Source organism: Trichechus manatus, unplaced genomic scaffold, assembly GCF_000243295.1.
Source record: "Trichechus manatus latirostris isolate Lorelei unplaced genomic scaffold, TriManLat1.0 scaffold00024, whole genome shotgun sequence".
NCBI classification, from domain to species: Eukaryota; Metazoa; Chordata; class Mammalia; order Sirenia; family Trichechidae; genus Trichechus; species Trichechus manatus.
In genome coordinates this window covers 3,354,251-3,373,566 of record NW_004443960.1, presented here as the reverse complement: position 1 = coordinate 3,373,566, position 19,316 = coordinate 3,354,251, and the positions used below count along the sequence as shown (strand labels likewise).

Sequence of the window (19,316 nt, the reverse complement as noted above, 5' to 3'; positions counted from 1 at the left end):
TTCAAAATCTAAGTTACATCAATTATGAAAAACTTAAAAGCCTCCTGTAGCCTCACTGCCTGCCACAATCCCTGCAGTCTACTCAGTGTGTTTGCTTTTCTCCTATTTTTTCTCCTATTTATGGTACTTTGGTTTGTTTTTTAAATAGTTCATGTCTGATCGTTTCATTTGTGACTCTTATTGTAAAAGTGTTCTCCTGTGTTTTATGTGGATGTCGTTGATTCCCTCTGGGGAGTGCCTTTACCCGTCTCTGTGGCCACGTGGATTACCGGGGAAGAGTCTCATTGGCTTATGGCCAGCAATGCAGAAAGTCAGCCACTTTCTGGAAGGACCGCACAGGTTAGCGCGTGGCTGCACGCACCGACAAGCTCCACCACCAGGAGGCAGCATTATGAGAGCCGGTCAGAAGTTTCCTTTACCCAGGCGCTTTATTTTTAAAATTTACTCTGCTTTTAAAACTGGCAATGTATTCACTTGGGTCAGAAATTCAGAAGAACCGGGATAGTTTATAGTGGAGGTTCCTCCCATTCACCTTTCCAGCGGCACTGCGCTCGCATGGCTGTGTTATAGGAGGGTGGTGCCCTCCCTTTGCTGAATGGGGTGACGGAGCACGCTGACGTCAGGGGCTCTGTGCCTGATTGTTGAGTAAGGTTAAACACTGTGGTGTTTTGTCCTTTGCAGACAGATTTTAATGTTTCAGGTAGTCTACATTTGTCCTCCCTCCTTTTTAGCTTCTGGGTTTGTGTTTTGCTTGCAGAGGTTTCCCCTTTTAAGGGTGTAAAACGGTTCCTCCTAGTGTTAAGCTTTCGTGGTTTTATTCTCTACAACTGAATTTTGATCCAGGTGGAATTTATTTGGTTTAAGGAGTAAAGTAGGAGCCAGCTGAACTGCTTGCTGGATGACTGATGAGTTATCCCAACCCGGTCGACTGAGTAATCACTTTTCTTCGCTCTTATGTGAGGTGCCGTCTCTGTCCTGTGCCAAATCCACAAGTATTGGGGTCTGTTTATGTGTTTTCCTGCACTGAGCTCTTTGCCTTTTCACCTGAGACTCCCCCGCCCACCTTTTCCTGGCTGTTCTTCTGTGTTTACGTGAGTTTTTGTATCAGCTTTTAACCTGTTAGTATAAAGCATCATTATTAAATTCATGGATTAACGCAGGGAAAGTTTCCGCTTTATCTGTGGTCTTTTCATACTTTAATCTCTTCTTTTTGGTCCCTTTAAGAGCTCAGCTGCTAACCACAAGGTCAGCAGTTCTGCTCTGTCCTGCAGGGTCCTTACGAGTCGGAACTGATGGCAGCGCGTTGGCTCTGGCCGTGAGTCTCAGCCATCTCACTGCGTCTCCCGACATAGAGGCTCCCGGGTCTTCTGCGTGACAGCTCTGTAACCGACCTCGCCTACCTCCTTTCCGGCCTGTGTACACCCTGTCCCTCATCCTGGACAGCTCTGTCGTGTGTCTGAAGGCTCCAATAATCCCAGCTTTCAGAAGGATGACTGGAGGCCCCTGTGCTGTTGGGTGGGCCCAGCCCCACCTTGACGGTGATTTCCGTGTTGCAGGCACGCGTTGATCAAGAAGCTCAGTCAGCTGAGAGCAGGCGAGCCTGAGCTGGCCCAGCTGCTCGTGGATCAGGTGAGAAGGCCTGGCCCCTGCGGCAGCTCAGTTTCCCTCCTCCTCCCTGCATTTCCCTGCTTCCCTGAGCTGGGACGAGGACTGAGCTGTCCTCAGGCTAACACGGGTGTCTTCTGTCCTCCAGATCTACGAGAATGCCATGATAGTGGCAGGGCTTGTGGACGACCCCAGACCCATGGTGGGCCACCTGAACAAGCTCCTCACCAAGGCCCTGGAGAAGCACTGAGGGGACAGTGGGACTGTGTGTGCTGTCACCAGGACATAAGGAGGGCCAGACAAAGAGCTGAGACCACCACCTTGCGTTGGTTTACCTCTATTAATTAAAGGTATTTGTCAATCTAAAGATCATGCTTTTGTCCAGGCTCTGAGAGGCAGGGGTGGCAGTGACATCTCTGTACCAGTATCCACACTCCCCTGGAGAAGGGAGGTTGCAGGTCGGGCGCCGCCACATCAGGCTCACTCACTTCAGCGCCACCTCCACAGGGTAGTGGTCACTGATGGCTTCAGCCTGGGGAAACGTGCAGTCAGAGTTGAGACGCGCCGCCACCTCCTTTCCAGGTCTCACTACCCCAGAGCAGGCCAGGATGGGGAGGGGAGGCTGCCTTTCTCCCCAGTCAGTGATCCTGGGGGCCAGGGGTGGGGGTCACACCACCCTGCACGTCGTGTCCCAGGCCCCCAGGAGTGAGAACTGAAAGGCAGAAAACGTACCATCTTGTTGCTCAGTCCATACGCAGCTTGGAAGTCAAAGGGCATGGCCGAGTTGGGGACAATGGCATCTTGGAGGGATGTTCCCGCAACCACGATCCTGCAAGGCAGCAGGACAGACACTAGTCACCTCGCGGTCCTGGCTCCATGACTGAAACTGGTAATCCCAGCGTGTCCCTCCCTGAGCTCATCTCAGCTAGTGAACGGGCACCTGTCTTGCCCCCTTGAGGGAGGAGGGTCCTTCGGACCTCACCTCACCACAGCAAGCGGAGCCAGACGGCCTCCTCCCCGCAGGGGACGTGAACCTGCCACAGCTTTGGGGTTGGGTGGGGGGGGTCCTAAAACCCAAGTGCTCGTCAGAGCAGCAGGACGAGCATCTCATCAGGATGAGTTTCTGCTTCATCTTTTCTTCCTAAACGTGCTTTTCTAAAAATTAAGAAATGTTATGCCATTTCATCAGTGAATCTGGTACAGCTTGTCCAAAGGCCTCAGGAAATCAGCAGTGAGCCAATGGAAGAGGAATTTCAAGGAAGACAACGTTCTTTTCAGGTGCTATTGTAATGATAAAATACCTAAAAATAAATTTAACCAGGAAGGTGAAACACAAGAAACTAAAAATTACTAGAAGAAATTAAAGAATACCTAAAGGAGTGGAAGGACGTTCCATGTTTGCAGATGGGAAGCACGATATAATGAAGATGTCAGTACTACCTGAAGCAATCTATAAATGCAGTGCAGGTCACCATCAAAATTACAACAGCTTTCTTTTCAAAAGCCAATCCTCAAATCTGTATTAAAGGGCAAGGGGGACCTCCAATAGCTACTGAAGAAATCTTGGAACAAGAAGAATCAAGCAGGGGGATTCACACTTCCCAATTTCAATACATACTATAAAACCACAATAATTAAAAACAGCCTGGCATGGTAACATATAGACCGAGGGAACAGAACTGAGTCCGGAAATAAATCCATACATCGTGGTCCACTGATTTTCAACAAGGGTGCTAAGTCCATTCAATGGAGAAGAAGAGTCTCTTCAATAAATGGAGCTGGGAAGACTGGATTCCACATGCAGGAGAATGAACCAGGATCCATGCCTCACAGCATACACAAAGCCCAATTCACAACAGAACAAGGACCAAAATATGAAAACCAAAACCATAAAATTCTTAGAATACAGGGGTATGCCTGATGGGCCTCTGGGCTTAGTTTTGAGCAATGGATTATCAGATATTACAACAGAAAAGCGAACTTTATAACATTGTCTTTTTACTTTTTTGATAAAGTCCTTTCGTAAAAGTAACCTACAGGTTAGGAGAAAATTTTCAGGAACTACATACCCAATAAGATTCTAACATCCAAAATAATATACAAAAAAAACTTCTACAACCCAATAAAAAAGGGGCAGAGGACTTAAACAGACATTTCACCGAGCATTAGTCAGATGACCAACGAGCACATGAATAATCAACATTTTAGCCACCAGAGATGCAGAGCAAAACCACCCTGAGATGATACCACCTCATCTCCATTAGAATGGCAATGATCAAAACAGAAAACAGCAGGTGTTGGCAAGGTTGTGGAGAAGAAAACAGGAATCCCCCCCACCCATCGCTGGTGGGAATGTAAATGGTACAGCCACTGTAGAAAACAGGTGGTTCCTCAAAAAGCTGACCACGGAACTTCCAGATGACCTACAACCCCACGCTAGGTATATACCCAGAAGAGGTGAAGGCAGAAACGCAAACAGAAGCGTGCAGCACTTTACACAATAGCCAAAAGGTAGAAACAACTGAAACGTCCATCAGCAGAGGACTGGATAAGCTAAACGTGGAGGGAGTATCAACACAATGGACTACGACTCCGCCACGAAGAGAGATGAGTCTTGATGCCTGCCACGTGGATGAACCTTGAAAACATCAGGCTGAGTGAAATAAATCGGTCCAAAAGGACAAATACCATATAAACAAATATACAGAAACCAAAGCTTAGTGGTTTCCAGGGGTGGGGGGAGAGGGAATGGGTGAGTGCTGGCTTAGGGGGCACCGAGTCGCTGTTCACGGTGGCGGAACAGTGAGATCGTGCACAACCCGAAAGATGTGATCAGTGTCAGTGAACGAATGTGATCAGTGTCAGTGAACGACACGCGCAGACGTCACCGCGATGCGGGCGTGTTCTGTCATGTCTCTGTTGTGCATGTTTTCACCACAGTTTAAAAAAAGGTCAAGTGAAGCATTTAGAGGGCTGGAGCTGGGAGCCCCGGCTGCTCGCGGGGACCGCTCACCGGTCGTAGGGGCAGTGCGTGGACTTCACGGTGGTGTCCGCGGTGTCGGGGATCAGCCAGTGGAAGGCGGGGCTCATACGCAGGCGGATGGATGCCCAGTCCGAGGGACTCACGTAGCTGCAGCCGGCATTGAAGTCACCCAACAGCATGATGTCCTGTGGAAGCAGCGGCCTGTCAGTCTGGGACCTGTCAGCCCAGGGAGCAAGCCGGGGCCACCCGGGCGGGACACACCTCCATGCCCCACTTCTTCCGCACATCCAGGTAGACGTCGTAGAGAGCATCGATCTCGGCCACCGCGTCCAGCGGGGCTGCGTGCAAGGGGATGACGGCAAACTCTCTGACCTCTGAGGGTAGACCACAGTCACATTGAGAGCACACAGTGAAGGGGCAGCGGCCTGGCCTGGCCCAAAGGATGGACAGACAGACCCCGGGGCGTGGACATGCTCCCAGGTCACGTCTACGGACAAGCAGGGCTGCGGGGAGGGGCGGGGATGGAGGGGCGGGGATGCTCACGCGCGAAGGGCGAGGAGAAGCTGACGATGGCCGGCTCCCGCGCGAAGGTGTCGTTCCCGCAGGGCTCACAGCCGTCCTCATAGTAGTAGCTGCCCAGCACGGACACCTGGTCAGGCCTGCGGGGCCGCACGGTTAACCTGAGGCCACATCTCTCCAGGAGACAGCCGCTCCCCGTGTAGGTGGGGGGCGGGCCACAGCATGGCCCCTCAGAACCTCGTCCCCCAGCCCCCACTGCCCCCGGGGGTGGGTGGGGCGTGCTTGGGGCCCCTGGTTCCTGTCCCTGAAGGACAGTGTAGCCCCCACACCACAGGGGTCTCCCAACCACCCCCGGCCTTCCGGCGGGTCCCCCGGGAGGGGGCAGACGGGTGGGTCTGTCTGTCCGTCACTCACCTGTACAGGAAGAGGTAACGCTCCTTGTAGCTGTTCCGCCCCAGCGGCTCGCTCACCACAAAATGGAAGGTGTCTGGTGCCTTCCTGGAGGGAAGACCAGTCCTGGCCAGGGCCCCCAGGGTGCCCCCCTCCCCATCCCCGGGGGAGCCCCTCCGGCCCGCCGTGTCACTCACTGGTTGAGGTCATCCAGCAGCTTGCCCACGGCTGTCAGGTGGCTGTCCCTGACCTCTTGCACCAGGGCGATGTCGTAGCGACTCAGGATCTGGAGGGGGAGGCACTTCACTGCACAGGAGGGCCACCAGCCACTGCACCCATGCAAAGAGAAAGAATCCTGCGGCAGCCACAGCCCCGACTGATGGGGACTGAGACGAGACGTCCAGCGGTGTCCCCCGTCTGAGTCTGGCTCCCTGTGACCTGCCCACAGCCCCACTACCGGCCCAGGCAGACCCAGGGCCCCACCAGCCCCCCGAGGCCAGCCGACCTGGCTCACCTGAACAATGTACTGGGAGATGGTAGCATTGGACATCTTGGTCTCCCCAAAGCTCTGGATGTTGAAGGCGGCTATCCTCAGGGACAGAGCCGCCCGTAACACACTGGCCACGGTGAGTAGTGTCCCCATCAGCCTGGGGGCCCTCATCCTGCAGGGGGTAGGGGTCCCCTGTGGGTCACAGTGCCGGGGCAGCGGGGACACGGGGGGACTAGAGACACGGCCCGCACCGCCTCACCCTGCGGCCAGCTTGGCAGAGGCTGGTTGAGCCCAAGGTTAAGTCGACCCTGCCTCCGTGCGCTGTGCTGGAATGCAGGCTCGGGGACCCCCACACCCTTCTCCATGCCTTCCAGAGCGGCCAGTGACACACCCAGCACCAAATCGGCACCCTGGGTTTTGTCACCCCTGCGAGGATGCCCGCCTGAGGGGCCCCCGGCTCTGCCCCTCCACTGGTGCTCGCCCCCACAGCCTGGCAGTGGGCACACACTGGCCCCGCTGCCTTTGGGCACCAGACCCTCTCACCTGAGACACCCCCCTCTCTCAGCTGAGACGCCCTTCTCACCTGAGACACAGCTCCCAGACGATGGAGTCGGCCGAGAACGTGGACTGCTATGCGTTCTCCTTTTGCTGCCCTCAGAGAGGAGAAGTGAACTCACAGGGGGGCCCGTGGAGAGCAGCCCAGCCAGGCGTCCCATGGGGACCGCTGCCACCGAGCTTTAAAGGCTGAGGAGCCGTGACCGTGGGGACGTGCCCGTGGTCTCTCCTTGGGGTCAAAGAACAGCAGCCCTGTGCCAGTGCCCGCGGGGGGAGGGCACGTGTCTGTGAAAACAGCACCTGACAGGTCAGCTCCGTCTCCCCACCGGGGCAGAGGCGCTGCCCTTTACATGTGAGCTCCTCCCACAGCCGGGCTCCAGGCCAAGGGCGGGGACACGCGTGTGCGCAGGTGTGCACAGGTGTGCATCAGAGGGTGGGGCCTGCGGGGCTGCATGTTTCCAGTGGAGACCCAGCTGCCCTGGGCCCCCGACCCTCTCTCACCCACCCCCAACTCCCCAGACTCCCACCTTGCAGTTTGCCAGCGTGAGGGGCTGCAGACAGCCTGGAGAAGTAGGGGGACTCCGGATGGGGAGCACGTATGAGGCAGCGCTGCGGGGCGGTGGGGTTGGTGAGGCCCACCTGAGTTGTAGGTGAGGCCTCGGAACCTTCTGGAGGCAGCCCAGCCCAGGTGACTTGCACCATTGTCTTTGGAATTCTCCACCTTCCTATTGTAATGGCGTCCTGGGGCTGCCCTAACAAAGGGCTGCAAACCCGGTGGCTTAGAAAACCACAGATGTCTTCTTTGGCAGTTCTGGAGGCCAGAAGTCCAAAGCAAGGTGTCAGCAGGGCTATGCTCCCCATCGAGGCTCTAGGGGAGGGTTGTCCTTGTCTTGTTCAGCTTCTGGCGGCCCCAGGTGTTCCTGGGCGTGGGGCCACATTACTCCAAGCTCTTGTCTCTTCCATCATGTCACCTTCCCTGTGTCTTCTGTCCCTTGTAAGGACACTTGCCATTGCACTTGGGGTCCACCTGGATACTCCAGCACAATCTCCCTGTCTGAGAATGGTTAACCACACCTGCCAGGTAAGGGGCCATGTGCCCTGGTTCCAGGGAGGACCTGGGGATCTTTTAGGGGCCATGGCTCCGCCCACCACTCCACCCCAGGGGACTCTGCCCCACGTGGGGGGCTGAGGTGGGCCCTCCTAGAGGGACGGCACTGCTTGGGAAGGCTTGGTGCCATGGAGCTTGGGTACAAAGGACGTGGGGGCTGGAGGGTAAGGAGCGGGCGTGGCCAGGGGCCAGGTCAGCAGGGAAAGGGATGCAGGCCTGGCCGGCTAGCTGGTAGACGGCAAGGAGGAAACCACTTACCGGAGGCCGGGCTCCAAGTGACGAGGACTTGTGGACAGACAGGTGGGCCCATCATTGTCCCATTGGTGTCCTCAACCTGTCAGCAGCCCCATCACAGCCCTTCTCAAAGGTTCCACTGCCAGGTCTTCTGTTTCCAATCCCTGAGGCTGGGATGGCCCCAAGTGCGTCAAAACCCAGACCCCAAACAAGCGACACCAGGCGACCTGGAGGGCCTGGGCCTCTCACCTCAGCAATTTGCTGTCCTCGACCCTTTACATGAGCAGGGGAAACAGCAGCTGCCACCCTCTGCCACACGGCCCCTCAGCTGGTGGACGTCCCTCTGGCACGCAATCCCTCAACCCTCAGCCAGGTGGGACAAGGTCCTCTGGCTTGTGACACCCCTGCCTGCTGCAGACCAAACACTGCCCATCTGCTCCTGGGGCTCCCAGGCCCGTCCCTGTCCTCCTCCTCCCTCCTCCTCCTCCCTCCCAGGGGTCCCACGAAAGGAATTGCGTTCTTGGCTGCGAGTGTCTCAAGTTAGGTAGCTCTTGTCTTTCAAGATGGTGCACCTCTCTCCATAGATACACGTACACGCCCTTGTTCGTGTTGTGGGGTCGGCTCTCACTCACGGCCACCTCGTACAACACAGTGAAACGGCGTCTGCTCCTGTGCCATCTGCACAGTCACTGCGCACGAGTCCACTGCTGCAGCCTTCTAACCTGCAGGCTCACTTTCCAGCACTACATCAGACAGTTTTCTATTGTGATCCATAGGGTTTTCATTGGCTAATTTTCAAAAGTAGATTACCAGGCCTTTCTTCCTAGTCTGTCTTAGTCTGGAAGCTCTGCTGAAACCTGTCCACTATGGGTGACCCTGCTGGTATTTGAAATTCCAGTGGCGTAGCTTCCAGCATCACAACAACATACAAGCCACCACAGTGTGACAAACTGACCAGCAGGAGGTGAACATGCATATAAAATCTGCCTCTACGTGCATACATAAAATTCACATTTGACACAAAGTGGACAGGAAGCTTACCGTCTGGGGAAGCCCAGGGCCACACTGGAGACGCAGAAATGGGGCTGGGGAAGGCGGGCAACAATGTACAGGAGGAGAAGGAAGCCCAGCACGTCTGTGTCAACAGGGAAATGGGCACTGACAGCTAAAATGTGGAAAGCCAGGCGCTCTCTGACTGGAGGGGGCGTTTTTAAATCAGCCATGAGGTTTGCCAGCTGACTTTTGTTAAAGGCTAAAAACTCCTGTGAGCAAGCCCCTGACCGGGGCCAGATGACCTCAGACGAAGGCTTCATGAAGCCACAGCGCTCTGCAGAGCTGGCGTGAGGGGGGCGGCGCTCTGACAGCACACCAGGCTCATAGATCAGGGGGCACAGAGCTGTGGCGCCCAAACTGTGCACCGCAGCTCCCCACACCACCATGAACTCACTGGGCAGCGCAGGTCGGTTCTGAGGGAAACAGCCACATCGGACATCTCTGCACACCACGCAGACACAAGCTTGGGGGGTGATGTGCACACTGTCGCTACACTCCCGTCTGTGATGCTGTGTCTTCACAAAGCCGGGTTTTTGCCAGCTGCTACAAAAAAAGCCATAGCTGTGAAAACTGATGTGGAAGAGGCCCTGAAGGCAGGGGTTTCCACCTGACCCCAAAGTTTAACCACGCAGGGCCAACGGGTGCAACATCCCGTAACTGTGGTTCCTTAAGAATGAAATCAGTGTTTTTTGTGTCAATTCATGTGTGTTACTTTTTCAAACATCTGTTAAGTTGCCAGGACGTAAGTATTTACTAAGCTGTCTGGACTGATCTACTTAATAAACGGAACTATCAGGTATTTCGTTTGGCCTAGGGTTGCCCTAAACAATTGTTGAAACTTGACTAAAGGTGCTGTGAACTGAGGCAGCTGGGGAGCCCCTGGCGAACAGCACAGCCGTGCCTCCGTGCCCGCTGGGGAGCCACAGCTGTGCCCCCACCCACTTCAGTCTGAGAGTGAGGGCAGGAGGGGGAGGCAAGGGGCCAGCTCTGAGGTCTTGGGAAGTCAAACGGATGGGACGAGGGCATGTGGAGCAGGAGGCAGGGGGGACCCGGGCATGCGAGTGTGGAGAGGGAGGCGGAAGGACTGAATTCCGGCCGGTGGAGAGTCATCAAGTCTTGGGGTCAAGGCCCTGTGGCCTTCAGAGGCGTGGGGATCCCTGCTTGCTGGTAACTGCCGACGGCCCTCGCTGAGACAGCTGCTCGATGCCCAGAGTTTACTCAGCGCAGACATCTCCACGTGGATCTCGTGGCCAGATCAGACTCCACGTGGCATCCCGGCTGTCCCCTCACCCCCCAGGCGCTCAGACAAACACCCACATCCATCACCTGTGGTCCTGTGTTCCCTCAGCCCCACCTCGTCCTGCAGCCACCACAAGGGCCCATGTCACCACCACCTCCCACCCGGACACTCCCAGAGCCTTCCAGTGGTCTCCCTGCTTCCAAAAACCCTTCCCCCGCCACCCAAGTCTCCACGCAGTCCCCAGAACAATCTTCAAGCCCATCATGTTCCCTGCTCGCAGTCTGTCAGCGGTTTCTCATTGCCCTTCACACACAGCCCAGTGCTCACATGGCCTGGTGGCTGGCTGGGGCCCCGCTCTGCCTGGAGAGTTGGCCTTCTCGTCACCGGCTTCAGGGAGGTCTCCCCTCCCCACCTGCCCCCACCACTGCAGACCCATCATCACAGTCTCCTCCGTTCTGTGCTTACTTATGCGTCTGGCCTTCCAACTGCAGCACGAGCCCCGTGAGAGCAGAGACGGCGTCTGTCTCCTTCAGGAAAAGGCCCCCACGCCTGTGTCAGCTGGGCCGGTGGGGCACTTGGAAAACCACGGTGGACGCGGCTGAGCCAACAGCCCCCTTCTGTCCCCAGCTCCCAGAGCTGCTTCCTCCTGGCCGCAGGTGCCTTCCTCTACCAGCCCTCCTGTCCCGAGGCAGAGGGCACGGCGCACCCAGATGGCCTCGGGGCCCCGGCCTGAGCCGAACAGGAGCTCCCTAGCAACTGGGGGCTGTCACGGCCCAGACCTCACAGGGGACACCATCCCTGCCCTAGGGAGGGGCTCACTGCCCCCCCAGACGGAGCGTTTTAGAGGACAAAGGGTCTTTTCTCCTTACCTCCAGGCAAAGGGCCAGCGTCTTTGCGGCGACCTTGCTTGAATCCATCAGTGACCTGCACGGGTGAGCGGTCATCACTCGGCTCAACCTGCTCGCCTTGGCCCGTGACCCGGCCTCACTCGCCACCCTCATGAATTTATTTCTGTTCATTATAAAGAAATCGTTAACCAGGTGGAAAATTCTCAGAGTCAATCACACGCACGTGAACTGCACAGATTGGAAACAGCCCCACAGTCACTCCCTATGGCGGATCCAGCCCCCGCGCCCCATCTCACTTGTGCCAGCCCCCGCACCCCATCTCACTTGTGCCCATCGCTAGGTGGGACAGTCGGCACCTGAGCCCCCATGACGTGAGGCCGGACGGAGCCGAGGCCTCACCTGCTCTGCATATCACAGGCAGCCCCCAGCTCCCTGCCCCTGTATTATTCTGCACTCCGCTCCTAAGAGAGAAGCAGACGAAAAGAAGTTTGTGTACAAAGGTACTTCAGGAGCTGCGTGCTGGAGACGTTCAGCACACTCTCATCCTGAGCCCGTGAGTACAGATGAGAGCTTGGGTTCCTAACGGTGAACGGAGGCCCTTACTCACCCAATGCCACAAAACTCTATTCACTGGGGCAGGAAAATGGCCTCCCAACATGCCGAAAATGCCTTCAACAAGGGCTGCAACAAAAAATGTTCCCCAAATTTCTCATTCCAAAGCCACCTTGGTCTCTTCCAAGCACAAAGAGCCTCCTCGACAGCACGCCCTCCCCGCCCAAGGATGAGGGTCCACAGAGGAGCAAGTGGGGCTGAAGGTCTCGGAGAAGGCAGCTCACCTGTCGTAAGCACAGTGCACGGTACTCGTGGTGGTGTGCGCAGGGCTACTTTCCACTGACTGATTTTCCAGCTCACAAATCCTCTCTTCAGCCGCCTCCACTCTGCCATGAAATACAGTTACTGAATTTAAATTTTAGTTACCGTAGTCCCCCCGTTATCTGCCGGGGGTATGTTTCCAGTCCCCCAGTGAATACCTGAAACCGCAGATAGGACCGCAGCGTATATATATATATGCGTCGCACCTCTACCCCACCCCCTCGTGCCTCCCAACCAGCCCCAAGAACCCACCCTACAGCCCTGACCCTTGGCCTTGAGACTACCGCCCCGCCGGTACCTCCCCTGCCTCCGCTCCAAGACCCTGGCCCTGCCCACCCCCCAACCCGGCTCCTGTGCCAAGGCCTCGCCCCGGCCAGCACTCTCCCTCCCTCATGCAGACAGTGGCCTAGCCAACACGCCCCTGAAAAAGGAAGCCTACCTGCTGCCGTCGAGTCGATTCCGACTCACAGCAACACTACAGGACAGGGCAGAACTGCCCCACAGGGTTTCCAAGGGGCGCCTGGTGGAGTCGAACTGCCGACTTTTGGTTAGCAGCCTAGCTCTTAACCACTAAGCCACCAGGGCTTCCAAAGGAAGACCAGGAAGTGAAAATCTGAGGGCCGGGGAGAGCCAGATCCCGGGGGAGGCAGTGGCTCCAACCGAGTCCAGGACGGCAGCTGACTGGGTAACAGACCGCAGAAAGCAGAACTGCGCGTCGGGAGACTGCTGTGTTGTACTTTGGTTTTAGACCTTCCATTTTATTCTTGTCTATGAATTCTAGTCCTCTGCAAAATTTTCCATCTTATCCATTTTCCTTACTGTATTAATCACAACTACTGTAAAGCCCATGTCTGGTAACCCCAGTGTCTTAGCCTCCTGTAGGTCTGATTCTATCACCCTTTTTTCTCACGGTCCTATGTCTCAGGATGGCTCATCATCTTAGACTGAATGCCGGCACTGTGTATGAAGAAACTGCAGAGGGTCTGAATGACAGCTCCCTCTGGGAAGCTTCACCCTATCTCTTGGGCAGCAGCAGAGGGGCAGGGGCTAAGCTGACACTAAGCTAGTCTGCTGTCCTTGTAAAGGCCAACCTACCTCTGGCTTGTCCCCCTCCTCCAGTGCCCCCTCCAAGGTTTTCAAGAAAGAGCCGATGTCCTTGTCACCGAGCTCTAAAAGCGAAGGTGATGTCTTAGTCATCTAGTGCTGCTCTAACAGAAATATCACAACTGGATGGCTTTAACAAAGAGAAATTTATTCTCTCATAGTCTAGTAGGGTACAAGTCCTAATACCGGGTGTCACCGCCAAGGGAAGGCTTTCTCTGTTGGCGCTGGAGGAAGGTCCATGTCATCAATCTTCTCTTGGTGTAGAAGCTTCTCCACGGAGGAACCTCAGATCCAAAGGATGCGCTCTACTCCTGGCACTACTTTCTTGGTGGTATGAGGTCCCCATGTCTCTCTGCTCACTTCTCTCTTTTATATCTCAAAAGAGATTGGCTTAAGACACTATCCAATCTTGTAGATCTCATCAGTGTAACTGCCACTAATCCATCTCATTACATCATAGTGATAGGATTTGCAACACATAGGGAAATCACATCAGATGACAAAATAGCAGACAATCATACAGTACTGAGAATCATGGCTTAGCCAAGTTGACATATTTTGGGGGAACATAATTGAATTCTTGACATTCCACGCTTTTGCCCTCAAAAATTCATGTCCTTCCCATGTATAAAACATATTCACCCCATCATATCATAGCAAAAGTCTTCAATCAACTCCAAGGCCAAACTCCAAAAATTCCTCTTCATCTGTGAAATCTAGAATACAAGTTATCTGCTTCCAAAGTACAATGGCAGAACAGGCACAAAGTAGACATTTCCATTACAAATGGGAGAAACTGGAGGGAAAGAAGGGATAACAGGCACCAAGCAAATCAGCAGAACACATTACATTAGCCCTTAAGGCTTGAAAATAATCCTCCGTTCTCTGAGACCGTTTACACAATGGCCCTGCCCTCCAGACTCTAGGTACTGGCCACACTCTCAGGATTCAGAGTGGAGGCCCCTCAGCCCTGGGCTTCAGCTCTGCATTCCAGGCAGGACCACTGGGACAGCAACTCTGCTCCCTCAGCTTTAGGCACACCATTCTACTAGTCCATCTGAGTGGCAACTCCATCCTTAGAAACACTAGAGGCCATGGCTCCACGCTTTGAAACCCCAGAGGTTGTGGACATACCTTTTGAGACAGGTAGTTTGGCTTCCTGTGTTCCTTGTCTCTTAGCTTCTGCCTCCTGGTTTCTTGGTCTCTCAGCCCTCGGGCCTCATGCCCCCATCTGCCCTGCTGGGGCAAGTGTTCCAAAGCTCTGCAGCTCCACTGATAAGTGCCTGCAGGCACCCTACTCGGCTAGTAAACTCTGGCCGGAAGGCACCCAGCTCTCTTGCTCTGTGGGTTGGCAAGCCTGGCTCCACTGATCAGTGCCCAGCGGCACCCCACACCAGGAAGCCTCCTACATGAAGGCACTCAGCTCTCTCACTCCGTGTGTTGGCTCCAGCACTGTGTCACACTGTTCTGCTGTGGCCGGTCCTCTGCTGCTGCTTCTCACCATCTGCGCCTTCTCTGGTGTTAACAGTTCTCCTCACTCGCTTCTGAGTCCTCTATCCATTCACAGTTTCAAAACCACTTCCACATTTTAGGTATCTGTTAGAGCAGCACGCCACTCCTGGTATCAAATTCTGTCTTAGTCATCTAGTGCTGCTCTAACAGAAATACCACAAGTGGATGGCTTTGACAAAGAGAAATGTATTCTCTCACAGTCTAGTTGGCTGCAAGTCCAAATTCAAGGCATCAGCTCCAGGGGAAGGCTTTCTCTGTTGGCTCTGGAGGAAGGTCCGTGTCACCAGTCTTCCCTTGGTTTGGGAGCTTCTCCGTGCAGGAACCTCAGGTCGAAAGGATGCGCCATGCTTCCAGTACTGCTTTCTTGGTGGTATGAGGTCCCCATGTCTCTCTGCTTGCTTCTCTCTTTTATATCTCAAAAGAGACTGGTTTAAGACACTATCTAATCTTGTAGATCTCATCAATATAGCTGCCACTAATCCATCTCATTACAACATAGTGATAGGACTTAGAACACATAGGAAAATCATATCAGATGATAAAATGGTAGACAATCATACAATACTGGGAATCATGACTTAGCCAAGTTGACAAATATTTTTGGGGGACACAATTCAATCCATGACAGGTGGACACTGCCAGGAGCTGGCAATTCTCCCTCAGAACCCCACTCTGCTGCTCCTCAAAGAGCAGGAGCATCTGTTACCCTGCTCCTGGAGTCGGGGTCGGGGGCCTGCAGCCTGCCAGCTCCAGAGCTGCTTTCTTTTTGGGGGCTCTGCCCTCTGGGCCAGGTGGGCAGTCCTGGCTTCTGACAAGAATTGCATGTAACTGCCCAGGACTGGCCGTGGGGCCCATCTACAGGCACTACAGTTTGTTTCACGATGATGCTTTCAACCCTGTTTTGCAAACAGGCTCCTCCCTCAGGGCCTTTGTACTGTTCCTCTGCCTGAGCGCTCTGCCTCTAGACGGCCACACGCTTGTCTCTCCCTTCACTGGAACCTCTGCTCAGACTTCACCTTGTCACCGCATCCTATTTAGTTAGCACATCTGCCCCATTATTCTCCAGATCCTTTATCCCGCTTATATTTGATACCACTGAGCACCAATAACACTTGTTTCGATCAGTCCCATCGCACTCGCCGTGCTCCATGGGAACTGGGGCTCAGGCAGCAGCCCCAGAACCAGGCCTGGCCCCAGCAAGTGCTCACCAGCAGGGCTGGGTGAGTGGACATGTGTAGGAGGGTGTTCTGCACAGAACAGCAGCTTCAGATGCTCTCCCCCTCTTCAGTGGCTCTGTGTGTTCCTCATTTAAGCATGAGCATCTCCCCAGGGGGACCCCAACTCAGGCCACCCCAAAGGAGTGAAGGGCAGGCTTCTGTGGCCTCCACATCTCAAATCCAGCAGGACGGATGGAGGGTGATAAAGTTACGGCTCATAATTGGGGAGAGGGGGTTTCCTGTGGGCTAAGGCATCTTGAGAGCACAGTCAGATACAGGCGCCACCAGAAAGCAGAGAACTCAACTTTACACTGCCCTGCCACGGGGGGCCCAGGAGAACGGCTGAGATTTATCAGGCAGCAGACCCAAGACAACAGCTGGTGTCTCCATGGAGAAGAAGGGGCAAATACACCCTCACCCACTGCCCAAGCCCACGCAGGAGCCTCTACCTGGTTGGCAGCCCTGGTCAGTCTCCAGGACGCAGCAGCCACCGAGGCTCTAACTGCACTCTCAGGCTTGAGTCCAAAGTAATGGTTGAGTCCTTTCCAACACTTCTACTACCACAGGGACCCATGAGCTATAATGTTCTCTGTAACTTAACTCTTTTCCCAGGGGTGTGGGGGGAACGAGTGGCCGTCCCCGGGTTACCAACGTCTGACTTATGGACAACTTGTACTTACCTTTTAATGTTACATACATTTGCTCTCACATCGAAACAGGGCTTCAAATCAGTTCTGTCATGGCCAACGAAGCAGAAGAGGAACAGACCCGAAGTTTTACAATTTGGGTGATTCATCATGGTAACCGGAACAGGAAAAATTACAGGTCGAAGCCCTGGAACAAGAGACTCCGAAGAGGCACAGTGAGCCCTTTCAGGGGCCTGATGTGGGAGACTGGATCACTGGCAGGACTGTGGAGAGCAACGCACATACAAAGCAGTGTGGCCAGCCGCCACCTCTGAGCGGGGTGCCACCATCTTTGACTTCCTAGGCCATGACTGAACTGGGAAGCACCGGTTTCGAAGCCCTGCTTTGAAAGGATCGACGTACCCCGACTCACAACAAACTCTTCATCACGATCGCCTTCACCTGCGCGTGCCGCTTCTAAATCGTCGAAGACGCTTCGAGCCTTCTCTTGCACTAAAAATACAAAAAACAAAACCCATTGCTGTCGAGTCGATTCCAACTCATAGTGACCCTATAGAACAGAGTAGAACTGCCCCACAGAGTTTCCAAGGAGCAGCTGGTGGATTCGAACTGCTGTCCTTTTGGTTAGCAGCTGAACTTTTAGCCACTGTGAATAAGAATTGTATGCACTTGTTCCAACTTCCCTACAAATTCTTAAAGACACAGTTAAGAACAGATCTCATTTGTACCTTGGGGACTGCCTGTACTTTGTATCTCCCATGGAGACACTGTATGGGGTCTTGGTGGTGGGGAGTTCAGTGGTAAAGGAGGCTCAGCAGTGTCGGGGGGCTCAGCAGTGGGAGACTTTACCGATGTCGGGGGGCTCAGAGGTGTGGAAGGGGAAGCCCTGTCCCAGTGAAAGGCTCACAGCTGAGTGCGCCCTCCCCCAGAACCCATGGCTGCGTTAAGGGCCTTCCAGGACAGACGCCTGGTCAGATCTGCAGGGAGGGAAGCCTACTGTGCTTGGTCCTGCTCACAGACAGTGTCATCCCTCCACCTCTTCCCACCCACTATGAGGGGCTCCCCAGAGGGCCTGCCTGTGCCCAGGGCCCTGAAAGTAGGGCAGACAGGGCACCCCCCAGTGAGGAGACCTGATGCACGAGGCCCCTGCCCAGAGGAGACCAGGAAGGGCAGCTGCAGGGATGGCCACCTCCACGGACTCAGGGCTCTGGGCTCTGGGCAGCAATGTCAGTTCTTAGGGCTGACAACAGGGGCCAGGCCCCCAGCCTCCCCTCACCCCCACACCTGCCCAGGAAGCACAGGCCACTCACCTCGTGCGCTGCAGCCATCAGAAGTGGTCAGGCCGCTCCCTGAGGGCAGGGGTGCAGCAGGGCAGCACTGCCAGCGCCCAGCCACCCCCACCAGCTGGGGGCAGGGGGGCCAATGCAGGAAGGAGCAGCCGGCCTGGCCCGGGAAGTGAGTCCAGTCAGCTGTCTCCCTCCTTGTCCTCTGCTGACCCAAAGCCAGGGTGGCCAGAGATGGGTGGCCTTGTCAGGCCTGTCCCCTGGTGGCCTGGTCTCTGGGGCCGTCAAGGCAGTCCATGGAGACCCGTGGCTCTTCTCCCTTGGGTTCCACTTCACCTGGACACACAAGGCATTGACCTTTGGAGGCGACACAGCCATACGAAGCTGAAACCCCAGGAGCACGCTAGGAGCTGAGTGCCAGGCTGCCCCCACGCCCTCCTCACAGCCTGCGCCGTCTTGCTTTTTCCCATTCTCACCACAACTGGTCAAGAAAAAAGGAGAAAAAGGAAAGATAACATCAGCCCACTTAGCAGTGACATCACCTGTCCTGAAATTTCATCAAGCCCCCGACATGCGACATCATTCATTCATTCATTTGTTCGTGCACCTGTTTGAGACCAAGTAACAGACTCCCAAATGACTAGAAAACTGGAGAAAATAAACAATACTCTGGTTTTTAGTCACTGGACAACAGGCAGTGCAGGACCACCACCCAGGAGGAGGGTCTTGTGCAGAGTGAGCCATATGACTGCACCAGCTCAGGGGCTGGGGGCCGTGTGAGAGGAGACTCTAACAGAACCCAGCCACCTCCCGCATCCAGGATAGAGTTCAGAGCTCAGGGGAGCAGGGAGGCTGAGGTGGCTAGAATTTGGAGAGTAGCACACAGCATGGGAGGGAGCTGTACAGAGCGCTGGGGCTCTGGGTGCAGAGGGCCCTCAAGTCTCCAGTGGAAGACTATCTGTGCATATGTGAGTGGAGCCAGAGCCACCTGGTAGTCGGGGAACAGCCAGAATACAGACATCCTGGGGCTCACATGGGGATGCCAGGGCTCACATGGGTACCCCTAGGGCTCACGCAGGGACAGGAGTATGTTGTGTTCCTACAGCCACGGTGGAAAGACTTCCGCTCGATTCACAGGGTAGTGGGTAGAATCCTCAGAAGGGCACTGCCCTCAGTAATGACTACCTGAGCTTACCCTACCAGAGCTTAGAGGCAAGCCTCTAAAGGGCCAAACTGATACTGGTAGTGGTATAAGGATAGAAATACAGACCAACAGAATACAATTGAGAGTCCAGAAACAAACACATACATCCATGGCCAACTGATTTTTGACAAGGGTGCCAAGTCCATTCACTGGGAAAAGAACAGTCTCTTCACCAAACAGTACTGGGACAACTGGATCTCCACATGCAAAAGAATGAAGCCGGACTCATACCTCACACCATATACGAAAATTAGCTCAAGATCAATGACCTAAATATGAGAACTAAAACCACAAAACTCTCAGAAGAAAACATAGGGATAAAGTTGCAGGAGCTTGTTTTTGACATTGGATGAGCATAAGCAACAAAAGAAAAAACAGAGAAACTGGACTTTATCAAAATTAAAACTTTTGTGTATCAAAGGACTTATATCGGATAGTCATATATATATAT

The 19,316-nt window shown here is 54.6% G+C and overlaps 2 protein-coding genes and 2 long non-coding RNA genes across 5 annotated transcripts in view; 1 reads left to right on the top strand and 3 right to left on the bottom strand.

The window, feature by feature from the left end:
• TRAP1 (TNF receptor associated protein 1) overlaps window positions 1-1,924 on the top strand; it is a 60,003-nt gene extending 58,079 nt beyond the window's left edge. For both annotated transcript variants that reach the window (XM_023728439.1, XM_004373204.2), the window contains 2 exons: window positions 1,557-1,629; window positions 1,754-1,924. In XM_023728439.1, coding sequence (XP_023584207.1) covers window positions 1,557-1,629; window positions 1,754-1,855 — 175 coding nt within the window. In that variant the 3' untranslated portion in view covers window positions 1,856-1,924. The remainder of the gene's footprint in view (window positions 1-1,556; window positions 1,630-1,753) is intronic.
• Window positions 1,925-2,004: 80 nt separating this feature from the next.
• DNASE1 (deoxyribonuclease 1) lies at window positions 2,005-6,678 on the bottom strand. Its single transcript, XM_004373203.2, has 9 exons — window positions 6,571-6,678; window positions 6,012-6,159; window positions 5,695-5,783; window positions 5,522-5,605; window positions 5,132-5,247; window positions 4,850-4,962; window positions 4,619-4,773; window positions 2,338-2,434; window positions 2,005-2,137 (listed from the first exon to the last, which is right to left on the bottom strand). Exons 2-9 carry the CDS (start codon window positions 6,156-6,158, stop codon window positions 2,090-2,092), a joined length of 849 nt encoding a protein of 282 aa, XP_004373260.1. The 5' UTR covers window position 6,159; window positions 6,571-6,678; the 3' UTR covers window positions 2,005-2,089.
• Window positions 6,679-7,085: 407 nt separating this feature from the next.
• Window positions 7,086-9,699, bottom strand: LOC111819999 (uncharacterized). Its single transcript, XR_002823562.1, has 3 exons — window positions 9,332-9,699; window positions 7,909-8,054; window positions 7,086-7,596 (listed from the first exon to the last, which is right to left on the bottom strand). It is a non-coding gene; the product is annotated as an uncharacterized LOC111819999 (long non-coding RNA).
• Window positions 9,700-11,631: 1,932 nt separating this feature from the next.
• LOC111820008 (uncharacterized) lies at window positions 11,632-18,135 on the bottom strand. Its single transcript, XR_002823568.1, has 4 exons — window positions 17,689-18,135; window positions 16,781-16,870; window positions 11,862-11,963; window positions 11,632-11,706 (listed from the first exon to the last, which is right to left on the bottom strand). It is a non-coding gene; the product is annotated as an uncharacterized LOC111820008 (long non-coding RNA).
• Between the last annotated feature and the right edge of the window lie 1,181 nt (window positions 18,136-19,316).

Bases quoted from the DNA above. Each gene is read 5' to 3' on its own strand.
- DNASE1 (XM_004373203.2), bottom strand. From the start codon at position 6,158: ATGAGGGCCCCCAGGCTGATGGGGACACTACTCACCGTGGCCAGTGTG. The intron at 5,784-6,011 runs GTGAGCCAGGTC...CTCCCCCTCCAG, and splicing joins TCTCCCAGTACATTGTTCAG to ATCCTGAGTCGCTACGACAT. The intron at 2,435-4,618 runs GTGAGCGGTCCC...GCTGCCTTGCAG, and splicing joins ACGCACTGCCCCTACGACCG to GATCGTGGTTGCGGGAACAT.